The sequence below is a fragment of the Haliaeetus leucocephalus genome, unplaced genomic scaffold, assembly GCF_000737465.1.
Source record: "Haliaeetus leucocephalus isolate CR32 unplaced genomic scaffold, Haliaeetus_leucocephalus-4.0 Scaffold273, whole genome shotgun sequence".
Taxonomy (NCBI): domain Eukaryota; kingdom Metazoa; phylum Chordata; class Aves; order Accipitriformes; family Accipitridae; genus Haliaeetus; species Haliaeetus leucocephalus.
This window is the reverse complement of record NW_010972709.1, coordinates 6,919,256-6,934,475: the sequence shown is the minus strand read 5'-3', so window position 1 is coordinate 6,934,475 and position 15,220 is coordinate 6,919,256. Positions and strand designations below refer to the sequence as shown.

Sequence of the window (15,220 nt, the reverse complement as noted above, 5' to 3'; positions counted from 1 at the left end):
TTTGCTAAAGTTATTTGACAGATTAGCTTTGAATGCAGAAAGTAGGTTTGGTAAGAGACCTGGGGATTTGCTTCAAGTATTACTTGAATTTTATGTTCAAAAAATTTGCAAATATACAAGCTATTTTAAAATCAGGAGTATTTTTTTTTCCTTCAGGTTGACAAAAATGCTGAGTTGGTGGCAAGATGGTACTACTGTGCTCTGAGTCAAGAGAAATTACGTCGGCCAATTGTAGCTTGTGAGTTAGGCAGGTATGAATGTTTCCATATAGACCGCTATATTAAAAGATACTAATTTCTAAATAAAAGAACGTTATTAGTATCAAATATGATACTAAAAATTTTATGTTACAGATTGTATAATAAAGATGCTATCATTGAATTTCTGTTGGACAAGTCAGCTGATAAAACTCCTATGGAAGCTGCATCACATATCAAGAGCATTAAGGTAAACAGGTTGTCTCTTATATTAAAGAGCATCATGAAAAGTAAAAGATGCTACAAAACCTCAATCTGTTTGTGTTCTCACTATATACTAAAAGTGTTAAAAATAGTAAATCACAATGAAAAAATCTTAGGGAATGTTATGGCTGAAAAATCATTAGTAAACAGCTTAAGGCTTGCATTTGTATTTTTCAGAATGTAACAGAACTAAACCTTGCAGATAATCCAGCTTGGAGTGGTGACAAAGAGAGTATAAAAGGTGACAAATATGATGACATCCAGTCTGCACGCTTTATATGCCCTGTGGTGGGATTGGAAATGAATGGAAGACATAGGTCAGTATGCTTCTGGATTTTGCTCTTGAAAGCAAGTACTATGCTAAGCTGAATATAGAGCAGGTAAAAATGCTTGAATCGATAATGTTGCAAATCATGTACTTACTCAAGCCTTTCTGGGGAATATTTGTCCTCATTTCAGAAGGAGGGAGTTCAGGACACTACTAAGGGTCCTTTCATTTCATGTTCTAGAGGAAAGATTAAAAGTTAACCCTTTCCTAAATGAATTTATGTGTATAATCAAGAGCAGAGGGCTATGTTTGCAGAGAAAAAGTGACTAAAAGTTTTCTGGGGGCTAAACCACGGGAGATTGGATGAGGCCTCCCTTTGTGTCACATCAAGCAATTCTACCTCTCCCTGTGTTAGGATCAGAATGGAGATGGATTGTATATCTCTTCTAATCCTGCAATACTATCTGTTTTTTATTGGGCTGAGGAAGGACATTTCTTTGCATCCTGGTTTGGGCAAATTAGCAATTTCTTTTTCTATGCATGTTAACCCTGATGAGTGAGAAGAGGCCGGGTTCACAGCTTGACAGTTGCAAAGTACTTCTTTCTTCAGAGAGTGATTAGCTGGGAGATATTCAGGTGGAATCAAAAGACAACCTGAAAAGTAAACCTATTTTCACCAGAGCCACCTTAGTATTTTTCAGTTCAGTTGAGGGTGATGGACAGGAAAGGATTAACAGTAGCTCTCAGGAAAGGGAGATTACATGAACCGTGCACGTAATTGCTTCACTTAGTCTTGCAAGAATCTTCTGTATGGACAGGAGAGATGTGGGAGAACAGACCCAGGCTAAGGTCGCTTGTTACAGCTTTGCTGGAGAGCTTGAGTCAGAGTAAGTGAAACCAATAAGCTTGGTGCAAGGTGGAACCATTCAAATAGTGTAACTTTGTAATAAAACAGATCATGGTGATGGTTCCAGAGAAGCCTGTGTGGACCTGTAGCAAATGTACAAAAACATCTCAAGAGCTTCTGTTTTGCTGAGATCCCCTTGAGAGATTGTTGTAAAACTATGCTGAATTATACAGAGAATAAAATAACAAAATATGTGTTGTGGTTTAATGTACACAATATTTTTCATTCGATTCATACATAATGCCTACTTAAAGGTGCTGATACCTTGATTAGCTGCAAGAATTTGTAAGGAGAAAGTTGGCTGTGTCCTGCTAGCCCATTGCAGTGTTGTTTCTGTGACAAATCAGAACTGCGCATACATCTTTTAGACACCAGGTTTCTTAAAAATGATTGTATGTCTTGTCTTTTCTTTGAAGGTTTTGCTTCTTGAGAAACTGTGGCTGTGTGTTCTCTGAACGTGCTCTCAAAGAAATTAAATCAGAAGTTTGTCACAAGGTGAGTTTTTCTTCAGCTTTAGTAGCAGTGGGGTCATGTATGGCCTTCACAGATAGATATATAGATACAAGTACATACTTGTGTGTACAATTGCATTCACACCCACTATCGTAAAATGGGTTTTTTTATGTGAAGATGCAAATTGAAATGGAACTTGTAAAAGTTTTGTTTTATGATGGCCTGAAGTAATTCTGTATGGCCTTTTTAAATAAAAATGTGTTACTAAGTAGTTGTAAATATGAGTATTTTTGTTTTCAGAGACAGTTTGATTTTGCAGTAACTACTTTAGAAATTTCATTTTTTCAAATATTTGGTTATAATTTCAGTTTAAAAAAAGGGTGATTGTTTTTGCTTTGGGGTTTTGGGTATTTAGTTTGGTTTGGCTGGGTTTTTTTTCCTGAAAGCATGTGGTTTGTGTTTTATCAATGTTGCTCTATGTGTTGAAACTGATTACATTTTCAGCTTATGTTTTGATCCCTGTATTTTTAAAGGACACTGTCGTCTTTTGGGGGTGGGGGAGGAGCAACTCTTCCTAGAATTTTCAGCAATTACATGAATTATTGTAGAAATTGACTGCATTTCATTTTACAGTGCTGGTTTGATCTCACTATATCAGTTTCTTTGTAGCTAGGGGCAATGATAAAAGTTGCAAATACTCTTTTTTTTTTTTTTTCCTATCACTACTTTTATTTATTACCAGTGAGGTTTGTGGTATAGTTGCCACATTTAGACAGAGTTATTTTTCAGCAAACACCCTGATATTGGATAGAACATTTGTATTAAACAAGACCTGTGAAGGAAAAACTTTCTTGGTAAGTTGTTGCAGGTGATGTGGAATATTGTTAATTAGGTTTAGCCTTGTATTGCTGCATTCAGTGCTAATTTTGTTCTGTAGAATACCAGTTTAGTCCTAATGGCTCTGCTTTGCTGTTGGCAGATACTAATTTATTTTTAATGAGTTTTTTTGTTTTCGTCTAAATTTTTGTTGATAGATGGATGTAACTTGATTATTAAATGCAGGAATTAAAAGTTTTGTCCATGGTTTGGCCAGTCTGGTAATCTTATAAAAACTAAATGAATCCCACGTGTTTTCTGGATTTTTTAATAATCAGTATTTATCATAGCCTCATATTTGCAAGCAACTATTTTCACATACATGTGAATTCTTCACAGTATTCGGAAGGATAATGAGGTGGATAATAACACAATCTAGTCTGTCATCATTTCATTATTGGATTTTGGTGCACAAAGACAATGGTAACCAGCTGGGAGAATGTGTTTTAGTCCAGATTTCCTTTGATTAAGGTCGAAGAGTGATTTGGTAGATTTTTGGGTATATACTGATAATGTTCTCATTCTGTATTCAAAATCAAGAAGGGGACCAGAACTCTTCTGAATAGGATCGTGAGGAACTGGTTGCCATGCTTTCTGGTAGCTAACAGTTTGTTTATATCCAAAGCATTAATTAGCAGCATTCCCCCAGCACATTCTATCTTTATGTACCAATGGGGCATGCAGTAAAATGAACTAGAACTAATGAAGAAGGAGGAAAATGAAGTGTTGTGTATTGTACATATGCTAGGATTAGAAATTGTTTATTAATAAATAGAATCTTCTTCTGGTACGTGTTTTTTGAAAATGCAAAAAATTTCTAAACTTCAGAATGTTTGAATGTTGTGGATTGCCACACATATGTTTCTACTGGTGCTAACTACTGTATTTTAAGAATTACAGTATGTTTTTTGAACCAAAATCCAACCTGTGGGATCCATGTGGGCCACAGCATTATTTTTTTTTCATGGCCTTGCCACCTTCTGTCTGCCAGTGTGTGCCCAGATGCCAAGCCCTGCGTGCCCTGCCATGTCTGTGTGTGCGGAGGCATTTTTACGTGACTTTTGAGAATGATGTGATGAGAGCAGCTCAAAAAGAACAATGCTGTATTTGCTTGTTTACGCTGTGTATTCGGTCTCTCTTCAGCTAGCAGAATCTGTGTTTTCACTTCATCCCAGGGGACAAGTTTTATAGCACGGATGTAACCTTGGAGAAGTGTTGATCTAGGAGCTGTGTGGCAGTTCTTTTCCCCACTACTGTGAAATTCAGGAAAGCTCTTTCAAAACAAGCTGCTATTGTGCATTAATTTTGTCCGTGAGCCTGCAGAGCAATCTTGATAGTCTGCTAAATTGTAAACAGCAACAGCTTCCCAAAAGACTTTGTCAAACAGATGCTGTAATGGTGCAATGAAAACATTCACCAGAGAATACAAATATCCAGCAGCCCAAACAACAGTTCTGCAGTCCTCACCTTCATGCTCATATACTTCAAACTAGATTATCTGAACTAGATAATGAATGTGTGTTTACATACTACAAGATGCATATCACAAAATGTTGTGCTTCATGAAACTGTACGAAATTACTTTCCTGTGCTCAGAGCAAAGGATTGCTTCCTTTCCATGCCTTCTGGCTTGGCTCATGGGAACGCTTACCACTTTGTGAGAAGTCCCACAGACAGTTGTCTCACTGCTCGATTTTCTTCGTAGTTTTTTCTGTGGCAGGTCATACAAGAAGTAGAGCAATCCGTTTGTGCAGTGATATGCAGATCATGAAATAAATGTTTAGGAAAAATTGAATGCATATGCAGATTTTGTCTAATTCAAGGAAATAGATGAAGAATTCAGCATTCCTTGGTTTATCTCAACAGTACTTGCTGTAGTACTAGATTTTGAAAGGCATTATGGAGTCTAGGTACAGGGAGGATGAAGCAGTCTTTCTATCAGAGTTCCCTTTCAAAAAAACATACTTTGCCTCAACAGAAACTTTACATGAAGAGCTGACAATATTAAATCCCCATATATTTATCTGCTTTTACTGGAATTGTTAAAAAGACTGTACTGGTACTGGGGAAAGACACAAGAATGTGAGAGGAAACTGTCATGGATGTAATGCAACTGTAGTTAATGTGTGAGGCCTGTTTTTAAGTGACTCACTTCCCTTGGAAGTAAACTGTTCTTTCTTGCTTCACATCTTAAGTAGCAGTATACTGAAGGATTCAAGTTTAAAAATAGCATTAAAATGTGAAAACTCTTAAGGCAAACAAACAGTCAGACACTGTAGCAATGTTGAGAGAGAGAAATTGTCTCTTACTGCCCGAATGGTAAATGCTTTGAACTGTCTTGCCAAAATATAAAACTCCCTGGCCAAAGATTTTTTGAAAGACCAATGAGAATTTTTTAGTGGTGGTTTATGTTGGAGAGCGAGCTTGTTAGATGAAGTGTTTGGGACAAATTTTGAAGCTTCTAACTATTTAGGCTGAAAAGAGTTGAAAAAGAGCTTTGTCTAAAACAGAGCAACTGTTTACAATGAATACAAATAAAACTTACAATAACTTTTTACACAAGTGTATTTCGTTTGAGCCATATTTTTGAGGTTTTGTACAGTAAGAAAAGAAAATCTAAACTATCATTATTAAGTCACATGCTAAAATGTGCAGCACAGGACTTTAAATCAGCAGGCAGAGAAACAACTTTGCTTTCAGATAACAGAGTTTGGTTATGTAGCAGAAGCCCTGAAGATCAGGAGTTTTCTGCTGCCTTCTGCTTCCTGTTCTTCAGGAGGAATTATATGTGATGTGAAAACTGTCAGTTTAAACTTTGCACTTTTGAATAGGATGTTCTCACCTATTGTTGTGTTTAATTCTCCAACAGACTACTAAAATTAAAAGAACAAGCAAGACCATTTCTACTCACTGTTTTTGTACTTGATATCTTGAAGGTTATAAATTAGTGCTAATCTATGTTGGTCTGTAGATTTTGGTGGGGCCCAAATCAAATGTTTCGGAACTTCTGTTCTAACTGGCTTCCTGATTCTTGCATAGGCAATCTTTGGTGCCTGCTTGTTTGGAAGTCTGCCATTTGACAAAAATTATGCTTTTAGAAATGATGGAATAAAAGAATCACCTAGCAGTGTATACCACCTATTTAACCTCACTTTTGGGGGGTAGAAAAAGGCACCATTACCTATTTTTTTTTTTTTTTTTTTTACATTGACTCTCCTGTCTGAGAAGTAACTGTTGGTGTAGTAGTACGCTAGAGGTAGTTTGGAGACAGGGTAGTGGTTATTGAATCTGTGGTGGAAGTCCTTCTGGGAGTTCGGGTAGTCACTCTGGAAGTTAAGGACAAGATTACATTTTTAAAATGTAATTTCTTGTATCCCTTTAAAATTTATTTTGCAATTGTTTTCAGAGTCAACAGACTCTAATACACACTTGAAATAGTATCCTAACTATTAAAGTCTGTGCCATATAAAACACTTGATCAAATGTTTAACTTAGATACAGAGCTATTAAACATGTGCCTTGGGCTTTTTGAAATAGAAATTGTGCATACACCTTTCAGATACAGTTAATGTGTGTGCAGTATGTTATAGAGCATAGTGTTTCTTTGAACAAGGTCACATTGACACTATATGCTCTTAGATCAACAGTCACCAAAAGTTAGTAAACATTGGTTGCTGAGATCTAAAAGTTGTGATCGATCTACTCATAACATGGTAACGCATACAGAACTTAATGAACGCTTTTTATGTATGTTTAAATGCTCTCAGCTTCTGCAGTTTTATTACTTAATTTTTTACTGTTGTTAGAAGTAAAAAATCATTCAGGAATATAACGTGGTTATGGTCACTCAGAACAATGAGTAGAATACTGTTTCTTAATGATTGAGAATGGAGTGTTTTAATTATGATTTTCCTGGGCGGTTTATGTGTGTAAAATTCTGTTTAAAATACTAAATCCTTTAAGGAAGGAGGATCACATTCCAATGATTTTCCTGGATTGATGTGGGTAAAGTCATACCTAAGTTGTATTTTAAGAGGGCTTTTTGTGCAGATTTTTTTTCCCCAGTTTGACTGGTTCAGTTTCTCCAAAACAAATGCATGTTATTTAGCACCTTGCTATTGAATTTATCCTTTTAATTCAATTCAGAAGCGATACACAACAATAGTTCTGTGTGATGGTGACGAAAGGTGAAAGCTACATACTGGATTTGCTGCAATGATGGTAACAAGGAACGTTCCGTTCACATTTTAAAAGAGAACATGGAGTGGATAAATGCTGGCAAAGCCCTACAGTGGATTGGGTGTGGTTTGGAGATAAATTAATTATGAATATTGCTATGATTAATACATGCCAGAGACCCATTAGCTTCAGTAATGGTTTTCAGAGGGACTGTCAACAAGCTCGGTGTGAGCATGCTGCATGGCCTTTTTTTTTTCTTGCCTTTTTTTTTCCCCTTTATTTTCCTCCATAAAAAAGCATGTCCAGCAATATTTAGCCACAAGATAAGTCCTGGATTGTACATGAAACTGAGTACAAGCCTTTGGGTTGCATTTGTAAGTTTCTGTAAATAAATAGGGACCGGATGGTCTGTCTTTAGGTGAAAGTTCATTTGAAAGAAATTATGTTTCCAAGAAACTCGTGTGGGAAAATGAGCAGTACAGTTCCAGGAACCTGGGAATAAGTTTGTAATAAGAAACTTTCATGTTCTATTGTTGGGTCATTTGTTGATTCATTTGATTTTTGGGGGGAAAAACACTTAAATCTGTAAGTCAGTTTTCTTGTAAAAACTGAGTGATATTTTGGGTGCATATTGAAGCTTACATTTAAATTGCTCCTAGACATGTATTTATAATTTGTAGTTTCTAACCAAGTGAGCTTATAAGGAACAAGATATATCTTATTAGTTCCCATCAGAGTTCATGCGAAATAATTGGGAGTTTATTTGGGTTTACTGGAATGAAACTTCCATCTGCATTCTTGCCAACATACTTCTAAAGGAGGATGGATGAACAGTCTGAAATCTCACAATTCAGGTTTCTCCTAGTCTCTTTCTGTCAGTAGCACCTAACTAAAGACCTCTGGAGACAGGGTGTAGAGATGGTCTTGTAAGACATTTATTTAATCCCATGGAAGAGCTGTCATATTGTATGAAAAACTACCACCTATATCCTCTCTGTTCCCTTATATTCCCCCAGTCTTTTTGGTTGTAAGAGTCCTGAAGAGGAAAGAGCAACTCTTGCCTGGAAAAGGGCTGGATGCTTGTTCCTTTATTACTGTTCCCTGGTTTTGCCTGTGTTTGTGTTGTGTTGAAAGCCATACGGTAGACCAGCGAGTGCTGCATTTGGTCTGCAGAGGGTTTGGGAAATGAGATGCTTGTCCTGGTTGCTGCTAGGTGTTACCTCTGATTGCTGCAGACTGTTGCAAGGTTCAGAAAAGTTCTCTTTTCCCTCAGTCAGGTACACTGGGATTGAAAGGTGGCTTTTCACTCAGTTTTCCTTTGTTCCCTGGCCTCAAATTTCCCATGTCTTCTTGCCCTAAATCCCTGCAGAGACTCAGAAACAGGGACTTAAAGGTAAACATGCATTGCAGGATCCCTACTACTGTTCATGGCACACACACCCTTTTCATTAGGAGCAAAGCCTGAGTAGTGCAAGAGTGATGTTGCCATGCCACACAATGAAATTAGAAATGAAGCTGGCCATGAAAAAAAAAAACCCCAAGAAAACAAACAGTGAAATGGACTGTCTGAAACTGGTTTTCACTTGCTTATCTACAAGCTCTGAAATTTTAGCATGAACTTCCATTACTCAAAATAATCTATTTCATAAGACATACACTAGACATAACTTTAATTAACTTGTGCTCTTCATATTTTATCTTCGTTCAGTCATTGCTTCCATTTTATTATTTTCATACCAGTTAGTCCTTTTTCTGGCTGCAGACATGAGGAATATGTATTTTTCCAGTTAAATAAGTCACTTAAAGGGTTATGAACTTCCCCCGTGTCTTCAGTAAATTATAGACTTAGGCATGTCATTTTCTTTGAGAATCAACCCATCAGTAGTTGTTGCTCTTTATCTTATTGTAATAAATAAAAACTTTATTTCACTGGCAGACTGGTAGTACAGTATTGTGCTTACTCTCATGCTGTAATGCACAGAGTGAAGTCTATGGCTAAAAATGTTAATGGTTTCTATCAGTGTTTTGAACACTTGTTTAGATGTTAGTTAAGCTCAAACATTCAGCTTCATGTTGAAGTAGTTGTCTTCCTCAAAACGCCAGTGATCTTCAATTGGGACTTGTGCCTGGTGCAGTACTTTAAGCCTGTAGCGTCTCTCTAGGCAGTCCATAACAAGTGGATATGTTGCAGGCTCAAATTTGTTGGCAAACAGATGAGGTGACTCAATAATCCACTGCAAATCCCCTAGTCCATAGACACAAATGTCTCTGATGTAATGACCTGCAAAGACAAATTGAAGGTATCTGAAAACAGCAGAAAGCTGAACAGAATCATTTAAAAAAACAGTTTCACTCTATAGTGTTGCTAACAAAAATTACCTTTTGATTTCACATAGAATATCATTGAAATATATCTGGAGGATAAAGCTAGATTTTAAAGATAAAGGCGAGGGTTTGGTTTTATATTTTACACAAGTGAATGCATGTTACCTCCAGCTGCTTCATTGACATGTTGCTCTGCTTAAAATTGTGTCTTGTAGTTGGGCATGCTGAAGTTCTGATCTCCTACTTCTATTTGGATACCTCTGTAATCGTGCAGTACTTCACTGTGCTGAGTTTATACAGTTACATATTTTAAATTTTTTTTGCATGCTTTACACATCATCAGCACTATTCTCCTTTTTTATCTCTATCTTCTTTTTATCTTACCTTTAAATTGAAGAGATTTAACCCAGGGTTGATGAAAGTGACAAACATGCTTGTCAAGTAAACCCCCTACTCTTCACTGAAAACTGATCAGTCAAGTTAATGCATTGGTAATTGGAGGTTGAAAGAACGGTTGTCAGTATATGGATACTGTGACAATATATGCAAGAATATATCGGAAGCTATTTAGATTGCATACAGTGGAGTAATTTAGTAGGGTGGCTTGCTGTTTTACTTGATACTTCCAAAATAAAATATATATGACCACTGAGGCACATTTCATAGCTAGTTTAAAGCATAATATATAATTTGCAATGAATGCTAGTCAATGAATCAAATTTGAATTCATGATCAAAATTCACATTACCTTTGCAGCCTTTGTGTATGGTTCCTTCTTGATCTTTCCATTTAATGGCCCGTATGTTTCCTTCCCAGTCTGCATTGGGTGTAGCCCCTGGAGCATCTTTAAAAACAAGGTTCTGATAAGATTTCTTTCTACTTATGACAGGGAAAATTTTCACTGCTGAAGACTTAGCCACGTTAAGTATTTATTTACAGATATTTACATCATATGAACAGGCATCATTCTCAGTTTTATTGCTTTTTTTTATTCCTTGAGACCATGAGCTTTCATGTAGCAAAAAAATGGTACTCTTTTTAAATCAACATTTTTCTAGCCTTGTAGCTAATGGTCTGCACCATAAGTAGTACTTTTCTGGAATCAAGCTTTGTTTCTCAGCCATCAGGAGATGTGACTTTTTGAAATGGCAGCATCAAGGCTGGAGAAATTACTATATTTATGCAATGCAACTCAATTAGGTGGTGGTGTTAAGCTCTGAATTGGAGCTCAGTAGCTCTCCGTGTCAAAGACCTTACAACGCTGTTGGTCCAGGGGTTATTCATAGTAGAAATAACATACAACTTACCATTTAAACGATTCAGTGTGACCCAGTAGTGTTCATCCGGACTGTACGTGTCTCTTGACCATTCAAGCAAATCTTTTGCACGTGCATCAGTCAATATAAACTCTACAAATTCTTTAGTGAGTATGTAATAGGCACTACCAAAATATATTGTCAAATTATATGGAGGTTTAGCTTTTATATTCTTTGTTGGATACACGTATGACATTCCAGAATGTACATATTCTCTGTAACTAACCTCTGTCCTGTGTTTCATGTGAAGTGGTTGGACTACCCCAGGAGTCATATTTTTACCATTCCATTTACTTTTGATATATTGTATAATGTCTTTGTTTGTTTTAATGGGATAATCTTGACCACATAGATTAATAACATAATTCCACTGAATTTTGGAATGAACTAGATCTCTCATGCAATTAATATCGGCTTGTAATCTTGAAAATCCTGCATAAACAACACTTTCTCTTTTTGAGGAAATAAAAATATTTTCAAAGCAATTAACAATGTTTTCTACAGCAGCTTTATAATCTTTTGGTGACTTTTCATCAACATGTATGCAGTAAATATTCTGAGGCATATAAATAGCTCTTAGCAGCTTTACAAACATTTCCAGCTCCTTGTGAATTGTGATAATGTATGCCAATGAGAAATTTCCCTCTTCATCTGACAGTGGTCTTGTGATGAAATGCAGAGTCTTCAAAACCATGGAGCAGTTGCATGAAGTCTGAATGCAGCTGAGTGGTTTAGGTTGGTGGGTATTCTGACAAAAGTTTCCAATTTTAAAGGCAGCAGTTTTCCCCATAAAAAGAGCTGAACAAAGTTCATCCGGGTAAAAACCACACTCTGCTATATTTGCATTAAATTTTTGTTCATTTGGCTCTTCAGAAAGCGTATCCTTTAGGTAGATAAACGTGTAGATGAACATACAGACAGCAATGCACACTAAAAATCCTGATTTTGTTGCATCAAGTGGGTTCATCTTTTATTTTCCAGATACTGTCTTCTCATCATAGTTCAATTAAGCGTTCAGATTATCTGAAAGGAAAAGTGAGATAAAGAGAGGGAGAGAACCTTTTTGACTTTTTAATAGATTACATGTTAGTGATGCATTTATGAATGTTGAGATTACTCTCTTCCCAGTTACTAGGAAGAACTCTCTGTGCTCATGCTTATGCTGCAGTGTACTCAGCCACTGAAAATGGTACTTGCAGAGCCACAAAGCAGTCTTTCTAGGACAAACAAAATTATCCAAAGAACCCAAAATGAGTTTGTACACTTCATTAGTTGAGCAAGCGGGGGGCCTAGCCCATCAGATAGAAGTTTCTTCTACTTTGAGGCAATGTATGTGCCAGTAGGTGACACCAGTGCCATAGGTTGATCAAGGTCTAGCTTTAGAATAGGGAAGGTGTGTGCTGAGGGGTGGCTGCTGCTGCTATTTCCTTAAGGCCTGGGAAACCTTAAGTTCTGCCAGAGGACCAGAATTCAGTAAATTAAATCAGCAGAAAATGTATTAAATAAACAAAAAGAAGAGACTAAAATGTAATCCACACAATCCACTGGTTTTTATCCTTATAAAGTCAGCAAATGCTTCTAACTCTTTGAGAGATTTTTTTTTTTCTTTTTTTTTTTCCTCTGACATCTTTGTATTAGTGCTTTGGAAAATGGAACATGTTGACAACGCTCATTTCTTATTTTTAGCATGTGTGCATAGCCTGAGATAACTACACTACTGCCAGTATTAGCATTCAGAGATAACTGTGTAATTTACATCACTATCAGCATAGGCTTTTTTCCATTGTGATTTTTTTGTTATGTTATATATACCTTGTTGAAAAGTCAGAAGAATGAGTGCAGCAGTCCTGAATCCCACAGCAATTACATGAAGTCTTTATCCTTGAAGCATTTAGTATAGAACTTCCTAGAGAAAATAGCAGGGCTGGGGGAAGGATCCATCAACTGCCATTAAACGTAACAGTTAAATTAAGAAAGATTTTATTTTTATTTTAAAGAAAATTAATTTTCTCTTATTTAATGAATTTAGTTTTAACAAAATTTGTATTTCACCTGTAGTTCATGCTCTGCAGCTGTCAACATCACAACATATTTGGTTTTACATAGGAACAGAGAACAAGCATATTTTTATAAAGGTAGTTTCTTTATAGGAATGCTATTGTGGTTAGAAGGCTCTTGGTTTTCATTAGAAAGAAATGGAAAATACTTTTTTAATGAAAACTCAGTACGCATCTGTCTTAGAAGCTTGAAAATAAAGAAGGCACCATAGTTAAAGTAGAAATGAGGCACAGAATTTAAAAAGCACTAAGAATACAGAATTTGAACCAAGAGAATGGATACTCTATATTATCACAATTTAAAAATCTTATTAGGCTCTTGGGAAAGAATGTATTTATCTTATTGTCCTTACTGGTAAGCACTGCATTTCATGCTGGAAGAATGCCTCTTTTCCACTTAGCGTTCCAGAAAGTGGAGTTGTATGTTAGGTGGAGGGTTCATCCATTTTGCTTGTGTGTTCTGTCAGCAGTGCTCTTCAGTCTGCGTTGAATGCACAGGCCAAAGAAAAATATTAGGAAATCAGGTCCCAGGAGGATATTTTTTCTTCACAGCTCCTAAGGGATACATTTACTGCGTAAACAAGCTTGATGTGAGTCTGTCATCCATTTGAACGAAAAGCTTCAGCAAATCAAATCCATGTCAACCTTTCAATATTGTGTGGAATGGAGGAGAAAAGGAATGCCATAGAAAGGTGAAAGCCAGGATTTTCGCAGTAAAAATGAAATATGCCAGTGCTGTAGCTTGCTGACAGCTGACTACCAGACCTGAGAATAGATTTGCATAAGGGCCATTATGTACCCGATAGCAGAAGTTGGGGAGAGGGAGTGTCTATTAGGGAAGCACTGATGTTTGTGGACCTGGAGTCAGAAAAACTGTTTTATTCTGGGTGAATAATTACCGGAGGAGCATTGCGGTTGTTCTGAATTAGTGAACGTGATGAGATCTTTATGGTATGTCATGGGGAAGGTTCATTCTGGACTGAAGACACTGGGCAGCTATAGAAATATTTGGGACTTTATACCTGCTTAGAATATAGAACATCTGTACCGAATGAGCACACTCATCAGGTTTTTTCCTTAAATACATCTTTGTGGACAGGTTGCAAAGGATAGTTCCCTAGGGAACCAAGCTACAACCTGTTTGTTTCATACACTTAAATTTTTATTACCCTTCCAATAATAGGTTTTGGGTTGTTAAGTGTTTACTATGGATTTTTCCTATCGAACTGTGTGGCATCTAGAAGCTATATTTTATATGGTAGCATAAAAGTACACAAACACCCCATTATCAGGTAAGAAGAAACAATTCCTTCTCCAGTGTTAATATGTTTTTGGGGAATGACTAAATGATGAAGTCTTGCCTACAAGAACAGAATTTGACATCTTATAGCCTCAGGGTATATTACAGAATGAAAGCATTGGCTTTCTGGTAGTGTTTTACTGGATTTAGAGCTAGAATTGCAGCTGTTAGTCCCATTGTGTATGAAATTTGCCACTTAGAAGAAGCCTCTAGCCCCTACGCTATTGTCTGCTGTCAAGGACTGTGCTACCGTATTTCCTCCTGCCCTTGAAGAGCAAGATGTCATACTGTTGAGAAGATCCACTGTCCAGGCATAACCCAGTCTTGCCTTAGTTTTATTATGCAGGGGTGTTGTTATACGCATTTATTGTTATCGGAATGCCTCTCTGAAACTCAACCTTTTCTATGTTATGGGTAGGTTTTCTAAATCTGGAGGATGAAGATGTCTTAATTTTTAGGAGTGCTGATAGTAGTGTTTGACGTTCTTTGAAAAACAACCTGTTTGTAGGGATTTTCAAGCACCTTTGTGGCTGCATTTATGGATATTAACAGAAAATTGTTTTTGTAAGCCTAAGCTCCTCCACCTCAATTAAAAAGATAAACTCTAGAGAAAAGTGGAATTATGTTTATGCCTGAAAATACGCCTGTGAAGAAATATCTCAGGTCATCAAGACCCCATTAGCTATATACTTTGCTGTGCATTTCATAGTAACAAATCATTTTACAATTCACTGTTTCTTCCTGCCATAGGATTTTGGACTGCATCATTGCACCTCTAAATATTCTGGTTTGTCTGTACTCCTTCTATTTGCTTAATATTAAAGTTTAGATAAAATTTAGTCTGTATGACTTCATAATTCAGTGAAACAAATGACTTGGGAATACTTCATCTTCTAATAAAATGGTTAAAAGGCATTAACTCCTTATTTCCAAATCGTTTTATGTCTTTTTTTTTGTCTGACAGGTGTTTATGGAGGCATTAGTGTAGACATTTTATGAACAAGTGAATACTAATTCAGTCCTTTAGAAAATTAATGTTAAAATCAGCACTTTTAACTGCTTTTTACTTTGCTTTGCT

At 36.5% G+C, this 15,220-nt stretch overlaps 2 protein-coding genes across 3 annotated transcripts in view; one reads left to right on the top strand and one right to left on the bottom strand.

Annotated features, from left to right (window-relative positions):
• The window catches only part of RTFDC1 (replication termination factor 2 domain containing 1), a 31,461-nt gene that overhangs the window by 1,907 nt on the left and 14,334 nt on the right, over positions 1 to 15,220 (top strand). For both annotated transcript variants that reach the window (XM_010569606.1, XM_010569605.1), the window contains 4 exons: positions 157 to 251; positions 354 to 447; positions 639 to 778; positions 2,053 to 2,131. In XM_010569606.1, coding sequence (XP_010567908.1) covers positions 157 to 251; positions 354 to 447; positions 639 to 778; positions 2,053 to 2,131 — 408 coding nt within the window. The remainder of the gene's footprint in view (positions 1 to 156; positions 252 to 353; positions 448 to 638; positions 779 to 2,052; positions 2,132 to 15,220) is intronic.
• GCNT7 (glucosaminyl (N-acetyl) transferase family member 7) lies at positions 9,127 to 13,822 on the bottom strand. The gene is made up of 4 exons (XM_010569603.1): positions 13,196 to 13,822; positions 10,777 to 11,808; positions 10,218 to 10,313; positions 9,127 to 9,425 (listed from the first exon to the last, which is right to left on the bottom strand). The coding sequence occupies exons 2-4, from the start codon at positions 11,750 to 11,752 to the stop codon at positions 9,199 to 9,201; spliced, it is 1,299 nt and encodes a 432-aa protein (XP_010567905.1). The 5' UTR covers positions 11,753 to 11,808; positions 13,196 to 13,822; the 3' UTR covers positions 9,127 to 9,198.

Coding starts and splice junctions, on each gene's coding strand:
- GCNT7 (XM_010569603.1), bottom strand. CDS start 11,752: ATGAACCCACTTGATGCAACAAAATCAGGATTTTTAGTGTGCATTGCT. Junction 10,314..10,776: donor CACACTGAATCGTTTAAATG/GTAAGTTGTATG, acceptor TTGTTTTTAAAG/ATGCTCCAGGGGCTACACCC. Junction 9,426..10,217: donor CATACACAAAGGCTGCAAAG/GTAATGTGAATT, acceptor TTGTCTTTGCAG/GTCATTACATCAGAGACATT.